We start from the raw sequence: 20,487 nt of genomic DNA, 5'->3' as shown, positions 1-20,487 counted from the left end.
GCTGCTGAGCCATTGCCTTTATCCCTCACACACAACTATTTCAAATTGATGCAAATATATCTCTGGATCATGGCAACCGCACATGGGACCACATTGTTCCACAAATGCCAATATTTTTTTATCCGACCTGGAAGACGCTTACTCAGCTTTTGTACCACTCACGGCACCCCTTCTCTCACCTACGCTACATGATGACATCTTCATTCATGCTGGACCCACGGGAAGGAGACTCCGGTAAATATTCCACCACGATTCAACAGCTTCCACCCCACCATCACGCAAGCCTGGACCAATCACATGGAGGTCCACTTCCTGACACCAACGGTTGCAAATAAGTGATGTCACATTAATTACCACCTATACCAAAAAACCTACCGACCGCTAGCATACCTTCATGCCTCCAGCTTCCATCCCGGGCACATCCATGATCCATTTGCTACAGCCAAGCACTGAAGATACAACCGCATTTGCTCTAACCCCTCAGATAAGACCAACACCTACAAAATCTCCACCAAGCATTCTCAAAAACTTACAATAACCCGACGAGGAAATATAAGGAAACTGATCAACAGAGCCAGGACAATGTACCCAGAAGCCTCCTACTTCAAGGACAAACCCAAGAGAAACGCAACAGGACTATCCACTGGCCATCACATACAGCCCTAGCTAAAACCCCTCCATGCATCATCAGGGCATATCTACAACCCATCCTGGACAATGATCCCACACTTTCACAAGGCCTTGGGTGGCGGCCCAATCCTCGCCTACAGGCAAACCTGACAATCTGAAACATATCCTCACCGTAACTGCACACCGCACCATAGTAACTTCTACCTCAGAACCAATCCATGCAACAAACCTCGATGCCGAACTCTGCCACACGGTGATATCTACACCAGCGACACCCATCACAGACCTAACCATATCAGCCCACCACCATCACCGGTTCATTCACTGCACGTCCACCAATGTAAATAACACATCAATATGCCGCATGCTTCCTCTGCTATGTACATCGGCCAAATGGACAGTCCTCTTACGAAAAGGATAAATGGGACACAATAGATATAGGAATGACAATATACCAAAAAACCTGTAGTGACGAACACTCAATCTCCCTGCCACACTAGCAGCCTTAAGGTGGCCAATCCTGCAGCAAAAAAACTTCAGTGACCAGACTTCAAGAGAACCTGCTGAGCTCATTCATCTGCAAATTTTGACACCTTCAGCTCAAGATTAAACAAAGACTGTGAATGGCTTGCCAACTACAGAACCAGTTTCTCCTCCCTTGGTTTTCACACCTCAACTGCTAGAACAGGGCCTCATCCTCCCTGATTGAACTAACCTCATTATCTCTATCTTGCTTGCATATATATACCTGCCCCTGGAAATTTCCGCTATGTGCATCTGACGAAGTGGGTATTCACCCATGAAAACTCATGCTCCAAAATGTCTGTTAGTCTATAAGGTGCCACAGGATTCTTTGCTCCTTTGACCATATACCTTTCACCCTCTCTTGCTACTTTTGGAGGAAGTTTCTGCTACCGGGAATATCCTGCCTTGCTGACTCCACATCACATTCCAAATCACAGTTAAAAACATGTTCCCTCTGGACTTCACTTTCCCTTTGCAGTTATTTATGGATTAACTCTGTAAGGCATTTGCAGGCGGGCAGTTTGCATGGAAAGCCCCAGATAAAATAAACCTGTACTCAGGAGAGCTCCTGCAGCAAAAACTTCCATGCAACGATCTAAAGCTGCAGCTGTAAGACCTCAAGCTAGAGGGAAGCTATATACACAGTAGAAAGCCTGACAGATGATACATAGACATACAGAGCAGTACATCACACACTCTGCTGTAACTCAGTGGACGTACCTAAGTCAGGGTAGGGAAAAATGCAGTTAACTGCATGTGGATGTGAGCTAATGGATAGGTCTGCACTTTGAGTCCTTGGCTAACAGGAGAATGTAAGATCTTTGGGGCATCTTTTACTTGTGTGTTCATACAGCACCTAGCACCATGAGGCTGGGGCCTCTACCACAGTAGAAACAATCAGTAATAATATATGCTAAATATTGTTATTGCAGATGGTCTAGTGACTACACTGAGACATCCCTATAGAATTTAGGAGAAAATGATAGTCTTCCTAGTCTACAGAATTTAATCACAGCCCTTCTACAGAATTAAAATCCAAACAAGCACCACTCATTCTCTGCCTTCTATAGGTTTTGGAAAGCCCTACTAAATATCTGTAGACCCCTGCTGTTTTTGCCGCTGTTACATTCCAGAAGAGGTTTTGCAGCAGTTAGAGGCTGGAACGTTGCACTCCTGTGCTTTATTTCTGAGTCTGCAACTGGGGCTGATTTTCCAATGTGTTGAGCGTCAGCAGGATCCACTGCTGTCAGATGTTAGGGGTACTTAGTGCTTCTGAAAATCAGACCAAGGAGGACCTTTGTCAAGTTAATTACCCATTTTACAGAAAGGTTATCCGAGAATGGCGTTCTAGGGATGCTGAAAGGCTTAGCCCTTTAGTATTTGAGGTCCTCATCTGGAAGATGCTACAGAAGTGCAAAGCATTAGCTGATCCCGCTCAGCTCGCAAGCCCGGCCTCCACTCACCTTAAAAGACTGTACAAATGTCCAGAGCAGAATGCGGATGGTGTAACCCTGGCGAAGCAGTTTGATAAGTCTGGCTGCCCGGAAGAGCCGCAGGAAGCTGAGATTGATGATGTTGTCCTGTGGAAAGTAAAGGTTTTGTGTCCTTCAGAAATTAACGCGACTAGAAACCACAGCCCGCAAAAAAGAAATTAAAATTACCGGCTTCACGATCTAAGCAGCAAATCGGCCACCAGAAAACCTTCCAAAAGAAACATTCGTCAGTGCAGATCACTCCACATGCAGTAAGTCTGAGAAAACCCCTCTCTACAAAAGCCCCTCCCTCGACTAGTTGGTAAATAATAATAAATAGAAAAATGGCCCTCACACGCTTTTCTTTGGATTCTTGTTTTCTTTATGCAAAGCAGGTTTCCCCAGGCCGTTACGGAAAGGCAATGGTACAGTATTGTTATCTGCTATGGAGTGGGACTGTTTTGAAGCCTTGGGTTTTATTTTTATTAGAGTGAATCCAATGTAAGCCAAGGGAGTCTATGACAGTGGGTACCATTAGCCTCTTCCATGACAAAGGAAGAGATCAGCCAATCCACTTTAAAATGCCCACCTTTTAGAGATATTTACACAACAGGTGATAGGACAGGAGCCTTGCTGACAAGCATTGCTGGGGCATGATCGTTATCTTTAGAAGCACGATCATTTGTAGACTAGAGTGAATGGAGAGAAGGCTGAATGTTCAGCAGCAGGGGTTGCTCTTAGGAGCCTGCTGACTTATTAATGATTCATAAATATCCCTTTTAAGGTGGATCAAAGAAATGCCAGGGATTTTGATTTTGATTTGATTGTTTTGGTTGATTCTCCTCCTCCCTTCCACTTTCTTTTATTTGACAGAAAATAGCTCATCTAACGAGCTAATCTAGAGTGGGGTCTTTCCAAAAGAAAACATGCAAATGTTGAAATAGGAGGGCCAGGGGGAATCTAAGTAGATAAAAAAAATAAAGTCCCCCGGCCTGTGCTGATTCCAAATGTCATGAATGTGAAACTTTAACCACAGGAATTAATTTGACTAAGTTAACTACATAAAATCCCACCTAGTATTAAGCGATGGAGGGGGTGACACAATCATAAGGAGGCCTTGTAGCTAAAGATGAATCATTATAGTCTTCCCCTTGTCCCATCCCTCCCCCCCATCATCTTTTACCACAAGATACCTGCTCAGATTAAAGTGACTGAAAGCTCTTGTTAATTTGGCTGCATAGCTCATGCTGAGTTTTTAGGCGCTTGTTTTATCTATTCACTTATTTAAATGCCAGCTCAGCAATTGGGCCAATGGTGCTGCATTCCACCAAGACCATCAACTGGTTCACGGAATCAGTTTCAGACATGCACTTGGTTTGTGTTTAAAAGGCAAGCAGCTCAGAGTTAGGCATATACTGTATGTCAGACTCAATCCTAAAATAAAGAGAAAAGAGAAAAGCACAGAGATGTTCAATGAAAGAGCAGACAACACAGAGCTATTTCTGGTCTACAATGGAAGGCAGCTCATGGCAGGCAAAATGCAAGCAAGGATTCTCCTGGGCTCGTCCAGGTTAGCAAAACAGAGCGGAAGATTCAAAGGTTATTTCTTAAAACTGCACTTTTCTCTAGGTTGTTGCTCCTTCATGAAATACCTAGCAGAGCTCAGCTCAGCATTAAAGGCCATCTATGGACAGGAGTCAGATTCTGACTGTGGTTACACAGCAATGTAAATATATCTGAACGTCATTGATTTAATCTAGTCTTCAATCTAAATGCACGGTCTAAGATCTCGAGTGATCAGTTGCCTCAGTGCATAGTGGGGGTCCATATCACCACTGGAATTGGGGTGCCTGATCCAAAGCCCATTGAAGTCAATAGAAAGATTCCACCTTATTAGAAGGTGTTGGATCAGGCCCCATCTGGCTAAGGTGCATGACTTTGGCGAATCAGGCCCTTAACTCCCATTGATACAGTAAGTAGATATGGCATGATATTTGGGCAAGATCCTGCACACACAAACATGCACATGACTACCTTCCTCATACTAGTAGTTCTGTGCACATACAGTAAGCATGAACAGTATCATTCCTTGAGTTTATAAAACATCAGAAGTGCATTTATACAGCATTTCCCTCCCCCAGGATTATTACCGCATTTGCTTAGTAGTAAAAACGCTATTGTTTGTTTTGTCCAGACTCCAGTTAGCACTCCCTTATAATCACAGTCAGCTGATATGATGCTTAACATTTGTCTTAATCAAAGTCACGGTCAGCATTGCATTAGCTAACTCGATTTTTCACTCTACAGGAGAACACAGGACGACTGTGTAATGGTAAGAATGGCTAAGATCTCTCTACGTGAACCGGGTCCAGGATCAGATCTTCAAATGGGCCTCAGGGAGTTAGGCACTCAACTATCATTGAAATTTATTGTGAGTTGGGTGGCTAACGACTTTCAGTTCTTCTTCTTCTTTTTTTTTTTTTTTAAAACAGACCCAGGCTCAACACCTGCTTTTCCAACACACCTGCCACATTTCACAGATTGTAATAAAATGAACAGCCCAGAGGGGAATCATCAGAGACCCAGGAAAATCCTACTATATCAACAGTTACGAAGCTTTTGAGGGACGGTTCTCCGTGCTGTTCACCGGTTGGTAACATTACACACACAACTGTGATAATCAAAGTGGTATTGCGTGTGTGTTACCCCCCAGTACACTGTTTAGAAAACCTGCCCCTCACTGGCAAAAGAGCCTCAGCAGTTATTAGAATTGCATGCAATTAAAGGGGAAACTCCACATTGCAATATTTCTTGTGCTCAATTGTTTTTGCGTTGATTTTCCCTTGAATTAACTATGTGTGACACACGAATGTCAATCCCGTGGATTATTTGTTTCCTTCTTGCTATCCCCTTTTTTCTGTTGCACAGGTGCTGAAGACTGACCAGGGTGACACTATTTTAAAGTATTAGCTTTTGCCCATTCCCGTGATATCATGTCATTTACCATATTTAAAAGCAGCAAAGTGACCACAAATATGGCATCCTGCTATTGTCCAAATCTGCTCCTTCTGCAGCTACAGCATCATCTCGGCTTCATTTGCAGACAGCTAAACTGTTGGAAGTGTCAGTAGAGGTAGTAAAGATGCAGAAAAGCCATCCGTATTTTATTCTGCTCTGGGTATTGGCAGCAAAGTAACTGGCTAAGTTAATTCCAGAAGCTTTTATTTGAAATGGCAGTTGTGACGCCTTATGCCACAACTGAATTAATTCCCACGGACTATCATATCAATGTTCGTTACAGCTAACAGAATGATGAAATCAGTGAAAATTACATTAGAGCCTGTTTTTTTCTTTCAGCTAACTTATGCCAACACTGTCAAAACTGAATTTGGCCCAGAGATATAACAGAAAACAAATGGACTGTAGCTTTAGGGTATGTCTACTCCACCGTTAGAGGTGTGACTGCAGCTCGGGTAGGCATACCTGCACTGACTTTAGCCTACCGTGGATCAATACAGCAGTGAAGATGCTATGTCTCAGGTCATGGCCTGGACCAGCAACCTGAGTACGTTGCCAGGATTCCAGATGAGCTGCTGCGTCTTCACTGCAGACACGCTAGCTGCCTTCTTTCAGAATAACGGTTTTTCCAAAGCCATGTGCTGCATGTGCCAGGAATTTGGCCTTCAGGACAGAGGTCAGCCTTTGGATCTTCAGTGCTCTGATTGGGATATCTCGAGGAGCCTTTACTGCGCTGTAGGGGTGACAGCTGGGAACTAACATTTCAGCTACATCACTAAGAATGAGTGTGTGAACAGTCTGAAATGTGCAGAGAGAAGGGGATGGTCTTCCAAAATGCACGTGACTCTATCAACATTAAGGGGAAATGACTAGACCTTGGATGAAGTGTTGACTTCATTGAACTCAATGGAGAACTCTCGCTGAAGTCAAGAGGGCCAGGATTTCACCCTATCTATGTGTGTGTTCAGGGGCTCTGTCATTTCAGGCATGTTGTTTCCTGTGGCCCTGATCCTAGAAAGTGAATTCAAGGGGATTCCACAAGCATGTCAGGTTCAGCACATGGACAATCAGGACCTCAACCATTAAGCTGCACCATGGGTAGTACCAAGGCCCACGTTCTCAAACATGGGTGACCAAGTTGTACGAGAATAAATTGTGCACTCACGTGTTGTACATTTAGAACCTGCTTTTGCCCACACAAATTGGGTAGTGCAATCATGGCCTTATACCATCACTGCGGTAATAATTCAAGTTACTGTAAAGCACATCAAGAATGTGCCTTTCAGATTTCACCATGAAAATTCTAGAAAGGCATCACTGGAACTTTACATTGCTTTTCCTTCTCTATTGCTTCCCAGAAGACGACTTCCTTCCACGACCTTGCATTAAATGGTTATGGAATGTGTGTGTTTGCAGTCTGCCACGGAGGCCAAAGCTAATTTAATCTCTGGAGAAAACCACAACTGTGCAACAGAAAATCCAGAGGGAAAACTAACACAGCTTAAAGTGATGCTGCCAGATAACATGGGTTTATTTTTAATAAACCCATTTCCTTAGCTGTGTTACTGATACCACCTGGGATTATTATAAATGTATTTTTCACAATCTAAATGGCTTGCTTTTTGTATTTGCTCATCTTAGGCAAAGAAAACAGTCTATGCTTGGATTTCCTATAAGCCAATGGGAGTTAGGCACCTAACACTGATAGGAATCCAAATCCCATTGAAACTCAAACTCCTTTCAGTCTTTTTTGCAACCCTAGCCTCATTTATTTTATTTAGAATGCTTCATTTTTGTCGCTAGTCACTGTCTTCTTCTAGATCTCACATGGTGGCAAAATGGGAGCCTGTTGGCTTTGCAGTGGACGTTCAAAGCCAAACAAAGTCTATGTTTTCACTAACCTCTTTTCAATTCAATGAAATTAATTCTATATCAGCTTCACTAAAATCTTTGCCTTTCAATCAAAGTTAAACTGTGGATTTAAAGCACCTGGCATTGTCCTTTTAAATGGACCACTTCCTTTTTCACAAAGTCCAACAAATCTCAGTATAAAATAGTGGTTGCTTAGAACCTTAAATCTGATTCTATCACCTGCAAAATAAAGATTTCCCAAGCCAAACAATCTTCCCTACTCCAGGTCATACGAAAGCAGGTATCCTTCTAACACTTATTCAGTCCTCCATGAAAATAAAGCAAGTGTCAGTTTCCCCTTTATCATTATCAAGAGAAACAAGAAACAGCACAAAATGGGCTATTGGTAACTTTATGTGCCTCATATCACTAAGTAGCCAATGGAAAGAAGATGCACAAGAGAAGCCAGTTGTGAGGCATGCTGCAGACATACAGTGAGGCTTTCCACTAATGCAATCGGAAATCTCATCAAAATGAAATAAAATTAAAAATAAAAAGAATAATAAACCAAGAGAAAATAAAAGCAGAGAATTAAATAATTGTTTAAATTCAATGAAACCAACCGTTTCCTATATGTGATGTTTTCATGGATGAATATTTGCAAGATTATTTACAAATTATTTTTTGAGCAGCAGGTGCACAACATACAGACGGAGACATGGTTTTCGCATTGTATGTTGATTGGATGGCGTGATTCAGCAGGTAGGTAAGGAAAATAAAGAACAAAAACAGAAAACAAAAGAGAAAATGAGTAATCAGGACAAGCAAAAAACAGAAGCTCTGAAAATTTCATTGGAAAAAAATTGTTGGGTTTTGGTTTTTTCCTCTTTTTTAATGGTAATTATACAAATTAAAGAAATGCTTCAAATCAAAATAGATTTTGAAACTCTAAAGGTAACACAGACTGTGTGGCAGTTATTTGCATTTCATTTTGTAATGCAAATTAGGAGACAGTTCACAAACACTTTTTATTTTATTTTTTTGTATTTCCAGGCAGAGAAATAGATATCAGTTTCACACATGCTCACAGCACCTCCTGCAGGCCTACTGCACTCAGAAGGACTGACCTGTCTTTAACTCCATCTAGTTTATTTAGGTTATTAAATCAGGGGAAAACTGACATACGTGTTTTTGCCTAAGGAAATAAAAAAAAATCCACTGCATTCACAAAGTAAATTACATATAACATGATTAAGAAATTAAAAAAAAGCAGTTAATCAACACATTTCTTTTCCTTTTATCTTTACTCTTCAGTGGTACAAAAGTGCTGATGCAGCACGGCTAGCCAGATTAGCTGGTTGAGTTGGCTTGGAGAGTATGGAAAGTTGAGGGAGATTAGCCAAGCAGAAAACTGGACTCATTGCACCTCTTTGCAAGCCAGATCTATCTCTTGTCCATCTCTAGTCACATTTTGCCAGCGATCTTATGGTTGATCCCACAGTGGAGTCCTTCCCCAATGGAGAGCGGGAAGGAGTTCATTTTCCACCATGGGGACCCATGAACAGAAATTGTGCTGAGCTGAGAATGGCCAGGATGTCATCTGGGCAGGGGTCAGCAACGTGTCCGTACACAGCCACAAGTGTCCAGGGTAAAAATTTTGAAGTCCATGGTAATTTTTCAAAAAATGGAATGATTGAATGACATAGCAACCCCCAACGTCCGTCACCAAGTACGGTAATTCTGTCAAGCGACCGTTGTGCAACATGATGGTGCCAACCCCTGCGTCTGGGCTCCTTTGTGCCCACGTTAAAACAACAATATGTAACTTCAGGCTAATAACTAGTTAGAGCTGAGCACCATGTGGAGGTTAACTAGCGGTGTCATAAAAACGTCCATACTGTTGTTTATGTCCTGCTGAGAGTCTTGTCCAGAGGAAGGCCAGGCAGTCAACAAAAGGGACATTTCCTCCAATAAGGAAACTATACACCTTGGACACCGATCTTTGGAAAATGACCTGAGATCAAAGTCCCTTTCCTTTCTCCAGCTCCTGCAGTTTGCATAACACCACAGCCTTGATCCCAGAAGCATGTGCGTGATGCACAAGGGTTGCTATGTTCCAAACTATGCATGACTAGAGATGATATGTGAGTTCAAGTACGGTTAAGCACTAGCTGCACTCTTCTATACTGAGCCAAAGTCCCTTTGCCACTCACACTCCTTTACACGCCAGAGCATGAGGGGCAGGAAAGGCGTTGGGCATGCACAAAGATTAAACACAACTGAAGGGATATACCCTGAAGTATGCGCCTCAAATTTCTAATGAGGTACCACACTGCCTGTGCCCCTCTTAAGATCTGTTCCAGCACCTAGGTGGAGTTATTGGTGTCTGCCCGGACATACTCTTGCTAAAGCAGGGCAACGTTCCCTCGCACTCCTTGTTCTTTACACCATTTTTCACTTGGTAACATTTTCAAAAGCATCTCAGTGATTAGGAGTCTAAGACCCATTGAAATTTAAAGGGACAAAGCTGCTTAGGCCCAGATCCTTAAAGATCCTTATCTAACTCCCGCTGATTTCAATGTTTGCTCAGAAGTGTAAAAGAAAAGAGAGCTTGGGTCAATTTCTATACTGCACTTCCAGGAGATGGAGCACAGCTGGTGCAGCCAAGGGGGGAGAGGTCCAAGGGCAGACTCCACATGCCCTCCAGATTTTGGGCTGGTGCAGAGGCCAAAACAGCCCTTGGTGTAACACAGGCAGCCCTAGGGTCTGCTCTAAGGCTATGTCTACACTACACAATAAATTCGAATTAGCTTAAACCGATTTTATAAAACAGATAATATAAAGTCGATTGTGCGCGTCCACACTAGGCACATTAATTTGGTGGTGTGCGTCCATGGTCCGAGGCTAGCATCGATTTCTGGAGCAGTGCACTGTGGGTAGCTACTGTAAAATAATGAGGTCAATAATGTCGATTTCCGTCCACACTAACACTATTCCGATATAGTAATATCGATTTTAGCATTACTCCTCTCGTTTTGTAGGAGTACAGAAATCGATTTAAAGAGCCCTTGAAATCGATATAAAGAACAGTGTAGTGTGGACGGGTGCAGCGTTAAATCGATTTAACGCTGTTAAAATTGGTTTAACAGCGTAGTGTAGTCCAGGCCTAAGTTACAGCTGCCTGGGCCTGTGTCTGTACCAGGCAAGGTCAGAATGGCCACAGCGGTGTGTGCGACAACCTTGCCCCCCCATGCCTGGGTTTGTGAAATGGGGCCATAGCAGGCGGCTGAATCCCTCCTCTTGGGTTCCACCCTGGGTATCACAGGCTTCTTTAGGCTTGGAGAAGGAGGAAAAGTTCCAGTAGAGCCGAGCCTCCGTTGCCTAGATTGCACACAGCAGGATGAAACTATAAAAGTACCATTCTGTTTGTGAATGACGCAGTGAAAACTAGAATTATTTATTGCTGTTAATGTCCTGTTCTAGATGTAATGTATGGAACGCCGTTTCCAAAAAAAAAAAAAGGATTATTAAGCAATGATTTAATGAGATCTGTAGCTGTCACCCTTAAGTGAGTTAAGCTCCTTTCTAACATCTCGTCAGCCAGCGTTGTGTGGTGCCTGAGAACTATTTGCCCCCCTGATCCTGTCTGAAGTTTACAAAAAGATGTGCTTTGCTTAAAGGATTGTTCACCAGAGGCTACAAAGCTGTTCTGTAATGAGGAATATGTTACTATAGACAGTGACAAACCGGAGAGAGTTCAGAGGACAGCAACAAAGATGATAGAAACCCACTGAGGAAAAGGTTGAGACAAGTGAGCATATTCAGTTGAGAAGAAAGAAGAGTAAAAGAGAGACGACTGTATACAAATACATGATTAAAAGAGAGCAAGGATTAAAATAGGTTCATTAGTCAATGGATACGGAACAAGGGGTAATGGGCTGGAGCTGAAACAGGGCATTTAGGTTAAATGTCAGGGAAAAGTTTGTAAGAACAATTTTGCAACAGAACTCACAGCCAAGGAAAACTACAGAACCAGTGTAGCTGGAAATGTTCAGACACCCCTCTCTGAGGGGGAGCGAGATACAGTTAGTTACTCTTATACAAGGATCCTCTAAAATACAACTTGGGAGCATCCATGAAAAGTGTTACAGGTGCTTGGAAGTTTGACTCTTTTGTAAATGACCATCTTCTGATGTAACTTACAAGTATTCTGCCTTCCATACTTGATGGTTAAGCTTGAAGAAATTACAGTACGATAAACGACTAATACAGGCCTGCATATTAAATCATTGGTCATTCCTAACACGTTGTATTTTCAGAATTACTAAGGGCTTGTCTACATGAATATTTAGCTTGCAACAAGCTGAGGAGTATATCTACCCTGCACTAGCCTGCCGACTGTCAGCATGAACCCTGCTGATGTGCATTAACAGTTTGGTATTGCGCATTTATCATAAGCATCTTTCCCAAATCTGGACCTTAGCGTCCAGAAATCTGGGTGCCTAGCATGAACCTCCAAGCTTAATTACCAGCTTGGATCTTATCTTGCTGCCACCAGACAGGAATTACAGCACCTGCCCCGCGCGCTCGTGGCGGGGTCCCCCAAATTCCCTGGAGACCCCAGACTCAGACGACTGCTGAGTCCACAACAAAGAAATAACCCACTTCCTTCCCCCTCTCTCCTCCCGACCCAACTGTTCTCTCTGGCCTTACCTGAGAGTACTGATGCAATCTCTTTTACTCACCAATACAAGAAGCATGTCTCCTTATTCCACAAAGAGACAAACCCCAAATACAAGGAAACAGAAATGCGCATTCTCTCTCTTCCCCCTCCCACCAATTCCTGGTGCTGCCAGAGCTTACCCTGTAGATCTACACAAAGAGAATTCCCGCTCCCCTTCGTTCCTTAGCCTACCCAGAGAGAAAAACCGCCAAACAAGTCTTAAAAAGAAGCTTTTATATAAAAAAATCAGAAAGAAATACAAGACATCAAAATATTCTCTGTCTCAAGATGACAATACGGGCTATTGCTATAAGAAAGAATATGAAACAAACGTCTGATTCAAAAAGAATATCCAAGTTTTGAATTCCAGCAAGCTATACACTGGAAATCACCAAACCACATAAGCCCTAATACTTGTTTTTTCACCTGTACTATACAATTTGGAACACAAAGATTAGAAGATAGAAAGCACCTTCTCATAGCTGAGAGAGACAGACAAAAGACACAGATCCCAAAAATTCCCTCGCTGAACTTTGAAAATCCAGTTCCTATTGTCCTTCTGCGTCAGTGTTGTTTCCCTTTGTTAACCCTTTACAGGTAAAAGAAACATTAACCCTTAGCTATCTATTTATGACAGCATTGATCTTATCCTATTGCAAATAGGACTAGATCAAAGCACACTAATGAACTGTTAATGTGTGTCAGCAGGGTCCAAGGGGACAGTTAGTAAGCAGCAGGCTAGTGTGGGGTAGGATTCACACCTCAGCTTGCCATGAACTCAATAGTTCACATAGACCGGCTCTAGATAAATCTGTTACAATTTGAGAGTGAAATGCACTATTTGTGCTGAGAGCTGCAGGCATATTTACTCAGCTGTGTTATGATTATAGGAAGCTCTAAGGTCTATCTCATTGCCCGCTGAGGGTCAGACTATGGCTGACCTCTCCATGGCGATGCGGTGGAAGAAAGGTGGGAGCATGGAGCTCTCCCCCCAGCACTTTTTTTGAAGAGCTAGGCAAAATTTCTATCTCTGCACTCTCCTGACAACAGATAGTGCTCCATCCTAGCAATGGTTGGAGTGCAAACTACCCCAAAATTGTGGGTGGGGGAGGTAAGAAGACTGACAATGACTCTGGGGTAAATTTCTCCTTCACAAACAAATCACCACCCCCACACCAGCCAGTTGTGTGATAGCTGCTTCCAGGGTCCTGGGATATTGCAGCTTTGCACCGTGCAACATGGACTGGTAACAAAGGCACAATTGGCATGATTCTATAAATGAGTCCCTGGGACAGGACTTCTTAAAGTAAGGGGGAAAGGTCTGGGCTGTCAGTACACACAGAAATATCTGAAAACATGTCTCTAGGGGCTAGTCTAGATGGCAAATTACGTGTGGCAAGCCAGGGTGTGAATATATGATGCACCAGTTTCCCGGGCAGTAACATCCTGTATGGAGACTGCTACAGACCACTGAAAGTTGCGGAGTGCGGTTTCACATTCTACAAGTAGTAATCAGGACATTCAGTGAGCTGGACAGGGTTCCACAGGGGATGTTACACTAGCAGGTGTGCTGTAGATTCACACTCCAGCTTGCTGTGTAGTAACTTGCCATGGAGATGAGCCCTAGGAGGTGTATGAGGAAAAGTTACGGTGATGTACACTTTCAATACACACGGCTAGAACAACACCAGCATGTGATGAAGACAAGCAGCTAAGATAAGAATAGTTCATAAACGGGGTGAAACCAGGTTCTTGGTATGGGGTCATTATTCTTCCTTGCCCTTTGAAGGGTTAAAATCCATGTGCATTTTATATAACAACCTGGTATGTGAATTGTGCCAGCTCTTTTCCAAGACCCAAAGTCCAGAGTATGGTCAAGAGACCAGAGGCCTAGCAAACAGTGATCAGCTAAGAGAAAGCTGCGGTAAACAAATAATCTTATTTCCTATATTAAGACTAGTCAGCACATTGCCAGATGTTGGAGCTAAGAACTAAATACGTGTGTCTTATTCAGAGTTGCAAATTGAACAAAGAATCTCTGTTCCTATTGTGTTAGTCTCTTCTGTAGGAAGACGTTCTTCCCACAGATCCAACCTTGAGTTTATGAAACGTTGGCACATGTCACTATAAAATATGGCAGCCTTCCACCTCCCTCCGCAGAGACCAATGTCTTGCCTTAAGACACACAGAAAACAATCTTTATTGCCATATACAGTTTCTTTGCTTTAACCCCTAGGAATATACCTGTTGAACAATCAAAGGAGTTGCTCCATTCCTGTGGACCCCAAATCAGAATTCAACATACATATTTTATACTAACAACATTTTATCAAAGTATTAATTAAATGTTAACTTGCTACCTTAAGACACTGGGCAGAGACATTATGTAACCTGTTAACCACTGGCTAATGTGTCATCTTGTCTTGCTGCAAAACCTGTCCTAGGGTGTGGAACTGCCTATCCCATCACTTTCCTCCGCCCATGGAAAATCTATATTTTCTATTGTAATCAATTAAATTAACAGTGTCTCTGAGCCTAATAAGCAAGGTGACACTTCACCAGCGCTGTGTGTAATAAATCCCTATGCTTGACCTCTACACGGTGTAAATTTATGTCCTTCACCCTTATGAAAACATCCTATGGAATTTAATAGAAAGTAGGAAATTTTTAAACAATCCAATAAAATTCCTTAGCAGTGATGGAAGTCTCTTACATTTTACAGCTCAGCTGGTAAGTTCTACAGAAATGATTTCGTTCTCTCCTATATTCTTTTAATATTAATTTCTATGGAAACCTTTTATGTAGATTTTAAAAAATGAACAATGACCCCAACATGGCTAAACTGAGATTGCAGACAATGCTGTTGTTCTAACCCTCCTCCTTCCTCACCCCATCTGCTCCTTCCCAGTTTGTCACCTTCACTCTTTTGTCCAATATAAAACAGAGACTGAAAGCTCGAAGGGACAGAGAACAGCATCTTTACATAAGAGCAGCCATACTGGGTCAAACTAAAGATCCATCTAAGCCCAGTATCCTGTCTGCCGACAGTGGCCAATGCCAGATGCCCCAGAGGGAACGAACAGAACAGGTAATCATCAAGTGATCCATCCCCTGTCACCCATTCCCAGCTTCTGGCAAACAGAGGCTAGGGGTGGCCAAGGGAGAGGGCCGGCACATCCGGCTCTTCAGCGGCGGGTTCCTCACTTCCTGTCGGAGGGAAGGACCAGCTGCCAAATTGCCTCCGAAGACTAGAGCGGCGGTGGTAGGGCTGCAGATTGTGATCGTGGCTTTTTTTTTTTTTGCTGCTTGGGATGGCAAAAGCTCTGGAGCTGGCCCTGCCTCCAGGAACTTATCTAGTTCTTTTTTGAACCCTGTTATAGTCTTGGCCTTCACAACATCCTCTGGCAAAGAGTCCCACAGGTTGATAGTGCGTTGTGTGAAGAAATACATCCTTTTGTTTGTTCTAAACCTGCTGTTCACTAATTTCATTGGGTGACCCCTAGTTCTTGTATTATGAGAAGGAGTAAATAATACTTCCTTATGTCCTCTGAGATGCTCCTAGCACAGTGTGGGACACTACTAAACAGAAACAATTGTAATAACCCTCTTTGGGTTTCTTCTCCATTAAATTCTATAGGACTTTTCCATGAAGGGGTAAAATAGGCTCAAGGACGGGATCCTTTCATTAAACGAGAAAGAGGCAGCATTTCCTCGCACATCTACTACCACTGCCATTCTCATCAGAACTCCTTGTAAAATGGAGTCTTTAGCCAGAGAGTGTGTTCGGCCTGGGTGAAAAACCAGAGCTAATGTGAACAGGCCCCTCAAGTGCAGCACCTCATGAGGAGCCCGGGAGGCATCTCCAGGCAATAGGTTGGTGAGAAGGAGATGTGACGCCTTGACAGGGCACAGTTTTGTGGGTTAACAAAGTGAATTTAGCAAACTGTACTTACCGCAATCTCTGTTACTAAAATATCAGTAATACTTCCCAAAACTGTTATAAAATCAAAGACGTTCCAGGCATCTCGGAAGTAATTCTGCAAAATAAAAACACAAGATAGGAAAATAAAATCCCTAAATTAAATTTGGGGTTGTTTTTTAATCTCTGTGTCATCTCACAGCATGGATGTTTGATGAGAAGGGAAAGTAGCAGAAGGTAAATGAGAAAGGAACGTACCAGTACACCAAAGGCAATGATCTTCAGAACGCATTCCATTGAAAACATAGATGTAAATACAATATTCAGGCATTTCAACATGTCTTCGTATGCGTCTGGAGCACCATAGAACTAAACCAAGAGGGAAGACAGGCTGTTACGAGAAGGCTTTTTACGCTGATGAAACAATGTCTATAAGACTCTTGATTGATTTAGGGCCAGTTCCCGCTTTCACTTAAGGTCAGATCCCAGTCTATGCTATGGATCCTTTGTGCCATTCCAAAGGAACAACAGGGTCATGACACTGTCTGAATTGGGCAGCTGAATATTCCCCTAGCACTGGAGAATCTTCTGCTGGTGTAGGACCTCCTCACAAGTAGCAGCTACATTGGAGGAGTGCTCAAAAGGTTAGAGTGTGCCCCGAATGCTGCTGTACCCAAATGATCTCCAGCAACGTAACAGCCGCTGGGCTCATCTGAGGCAACTCCAGCTTACACTAGGGATTGGGGGAGATCATACATGCGATATAGACACCTCTGCCTCTCCCTTTTGGGTGCTGTAGTGAGTGAAGCCCAGCCAGACCCAAGGATTCTCCATTTGGTGCATATCTGAGTAATTGTGTTGACTTGAGTTGTTCTGGATTTCAACCAGTGTAAATGAGAGTAAATCTGACCCTTAATTAGGAGTGACAGATTCAGTGGGGAACAACACATTATTAGAGAACTGAGTCCCAATTCCTCTACGACAGGCACAGGGGAGTGCAAGCAGAAGCAGTCTGAGCTTTCTGCCTTTATATCTAAATCATGGGCTGGGGAGCTCTGTCCATGTCCAAGTAATCCTGTCTTCTTCAGTAAGGACTGCCCAACCAACAGCACTGTGGCCACACCAGTGACTAGGCAACATCAGAAGCTAATCTTACTTTAGTGTCTCAAGCACCTCCCTCTTATAGCAAATGCCACATTTCCTAGCCCACGTGAAGTCAGGAAGAACTAACAACAGCTCACTAACCTTCATCATCAGCACTATAGTATTGAGTGCAATCATGACCATGATAAAATATTCAAAGGGAGGGGACACCACAAACTTCCACATCTTGTACTGAAAAGACTGCTTGTTTTGAGGCATGTAGCGGGTCAGTGGCCTGGCACTTATGGCGAAGTCTATGCAGGCCCTCTACAAAACAGGAACAAGGGGAAAAAAATCAAAATCGGCTGAGGTCATCCAATAGCCAATGTGTTCATATGAAACAGGTTATCTTTGAGAGCATGGGGGAGGTATTTTGCAGAGGATGGACTGAGTATGTTTATCACATAGCGGCTGGGCACAGAACAATCAGCTGTTTGGCATCTGCTGGGAGGCATTTGGGGGAAGGCAGGGAGCAGCAAGTGCTGGGCAGGCGGGCGGCTTTGGGAGAGGGGCAGGAAGAGGCAGAGCGAGGGTGGGGCCTTGGGGTAGGGGCAGAGTGGAGCAGAGCCTTGGGGAGGAACAGGGGTGGAGCACCCACCGAAAAAAATAAAAGTCAGCGCCTGTGCATACACAGAGTGCAAGTACTAAACACCATATTCATCTGTAATAGGGAGGTGTTGTCCACAGAGACATGTCATTTTGTTTAGCTGCTCAGGTCAAGTTGTAGCATCATATTCAGAGATGTGTGGTCTCCATGGACCATACATCCATGCAAAGGATTACGGGGGCGGCAAATTGATTCTTTACATTTCATATTCAACACATCTCTCAATGTGGTCATTAATAACACAAAATTTAGGGCCTCCCTCTGTTAATAACTGCTGTAAAGTCCTTAGTGGTAGTGGTAAGCGTGGGATTTTGTTTGTAGCTAGGTAGTCTGAGCCAAAAAATGCCAACTCCCAGTGTGCAAGTGGTTGCTGAATTCGTAACGCCCAGGTACCTCGTTTTTTTCTAGACTGCATTCCGACATCACTTTATCTCCTTGCTCCTGGAAGGTGATGATGATTAATGCCACAAATATATTCACAAAGAAGAAGGGGAAGACAACAAAGTACACCACGTAAAAGATGGACATTTCCATTCGATAACCAGGGCTGGGACCCTGCTCCTCATATGTAGCATCCACCGAATGCTTCAATACACTGTAATCAAACGCAGAGAGAGAGAAGAAAAGCAATTAAATTAAGTGCAGGGCAAAGTACCAGTGAGAGCTCTAGATTTACTTGGTATCAGAGGCTGCACTGCAGAAAATCTTCCTTACATGCCTGGGATTAAACTCACTGCCACCTTTGCATCTGGGAAAGAACTTTCCTTACGGGCTAGTGGGCACCCTTTCTTTTTCCTCCATTTTGGAACAGGGGACCATTTGATAGTGTCCCTTCAACAGATTTGCCATGATCAATTTTCTGTGATTGCAAGGAGAAGGGATACTTTGGGGTCTGAATCCTTCCTCTCCTCTTCTGTGTGTCAATATGGATGAAACAACAGAGGTGAAAGGACTGTGAATAATCTGCGATGCACACTGCCCTGAGAATATGTTGGCCACTGAGGTTTTCATTCATTATTTTATTAGGCAGTGGGGCATGGGTGACAGGGGTTGCCTGCCACATGAAAAAGACTTCCAGGTTGCAGTAATGATAGTTTTGGGCCAAAACTGCTTTCTTCACGGGTCACAATGTTCCTTTCTCCTCCGAGTTTAAGGTCAGCAGCTTTTGTGAACCTGTTAATCTATTTCACACCAAAGAAAGCAGTGCAGATCTGAAGGCTAGGAGTGAGCAGACAATTAGTTATCAAAAAGTGCCCAGGAAACACCACTGTACAACCTTATAGGAATGTGCAGAAAAATACACTCAAGTTCTGCCTAATCCTCTGCTTCGTTAAACATTTTCGTGAGGAAAACCAGAAGCCTGGCTGATAACTAATTCCCCATCCTCTTTGCACAAGTCGTCGATTGTTTATCTGTCCCTGACAGCTACAAAGACTTAGCATTACACCTCAATGAGGTAAATGGATCCGACAAACTCCATGTTACTTACGTTGGCCACCCTTCTCCTGTGGAGACAGTGAACAGCGTTAACAGAGCCCATAGCACATTGTCATAGTGAAACTCATACTTTTTCCACTGCCTGGGCTGTGCCTCCACCTCACTCTTCTCATAATCCAGATACTGACCCCTAAAAAGAAGAGCAGAGGCTTGAAACAAGTGAGGTGACAAGGCTCAGCAGCAATTTATTATGGATAATTATCATTATTACTTGTATTGCAGTAGCATGTGGGAGCCCCAGTCTTGGATCGAGACCCCATTGTGCTAGGTGCTATACAAACACAGAACAAAAAGATGGTTCCTGCCCCAGGATTTTATAATCTAAATAAAAATGAAAAGAGCCAGAGAATTTTAATCTCTGCACAAGCTGCGGCAGAGACTTGAATCCACAACCTTGGGCATGGGAGGGGAGGACCATATCCCTAGGCCAGTCAGTCACAGGTGAGAATTACGAAGGGCTTCTCCTCACTACCATGGTAAATCAGCTGCTGCTGCACTAATGCAGGGGTGTCGATTTAGTGCGTCTGGTGAAGACATGCTATGATGATGGGAGAGCATTCTCCCATCGACGTCATTACTCCACCTCAATGAGAGGCAGGAGCGATGTTGACAGGAGAACACTCTCCCACCCACATAGCGTGTTGTAGACACCACTTTAAGTCCATGTAAGTTACGTCTTCCCGGGGGAGGACGGTTCCACACCCCTGAGCAATGTAACATATGTCGACTTAAGTGCAGTGTAGACAAGCCCTAAGACAATATTTACAATTAAGAGGACACTGTCAATTACTTTAGGCTTGGAATAATCTGATCCATCACAAACTGTTACAATCTAGTGGAGAATGTCCTCTGGGTTCCAAATATCTCTTTGAGAACAAATCCACTCTTCAGCCAATGAGAAACTGAAAATACAAACCCCAGAAATACTGCTGACGCGTGACCAATTAATATATTTGCTCTGCTGCTGTAAAGCTGGCAGCCAGAAGAGGAAATATACAGAGAGAGTAACCTACATATCACTGTTCCAAGCGCTGTCGCTGACATTACTGAAGACATTCCCAGATGATAGCAATCATCAAAGAAAGAAGCAAGCAAGGAGGAG

General features: G+C 43.3%; 1 protein-coding gene across 9 annotated transcripts in view; it reads right to left on the bottom strand.

Annotated features, from left to right (window-relative positions):
* CACNA1B (calcium voltage-gated channel subunit alpha1 B) overlaps positions 1-20,487 on the bottom strand; it is a 521,426-nt gene that overhangs the window by 75,816 nt on the left and 425,123 nt on the right. For all 9 annotated transcript variants that reach the window (XM_075060705.1, XM_032765199.2, XM_075060699.1 and 6 more), the window contains 6 exons: positions 19,378-19,515; positions 18,282-18,483; positions 17,384-17,548; positions 16,397-16,507; positions 16,173-16,256; positions 2,619-2,735 (listed from right to left, as the gene is read on the bottom strand). In XM_075060705.1, the coding sequence (XP_074916806.1) occupies positions 2,619-2,735; positions 16,173-16,256; positions 16,397-16,507; positions 17,384-17,548; positions 18,282-18,483; positions 19,378-19,515 (817 nt within the window). The remainder of the gene's footprint in view (positions 1-2,618; positions 2,736-16,172; positions 16,257-16,396; positions 16,508-17,383; positions 17,549-18,281; positions 18,484-19,377; positions 19,516-20,487) is intronic.

This window comes from Chelonoidis abingdonii, chromosome 24 (genome assembly GCF_003597395.2).
Source record: "Chelonoidis abingdonii isolate Lonesome George chromosome 24, CheloAbing_2.0, whole genome shotgun sequence".
NCBI lineage: Eukaryota > Metazoa > Chordata > Testudines > Testudinidae > Chelonoidis > Chelonoidis abingdonii.
Note: the sequence above shows the minus strand (reverse complement) of the source record. Positions and strands in the feature narration are given on the sequence as shown.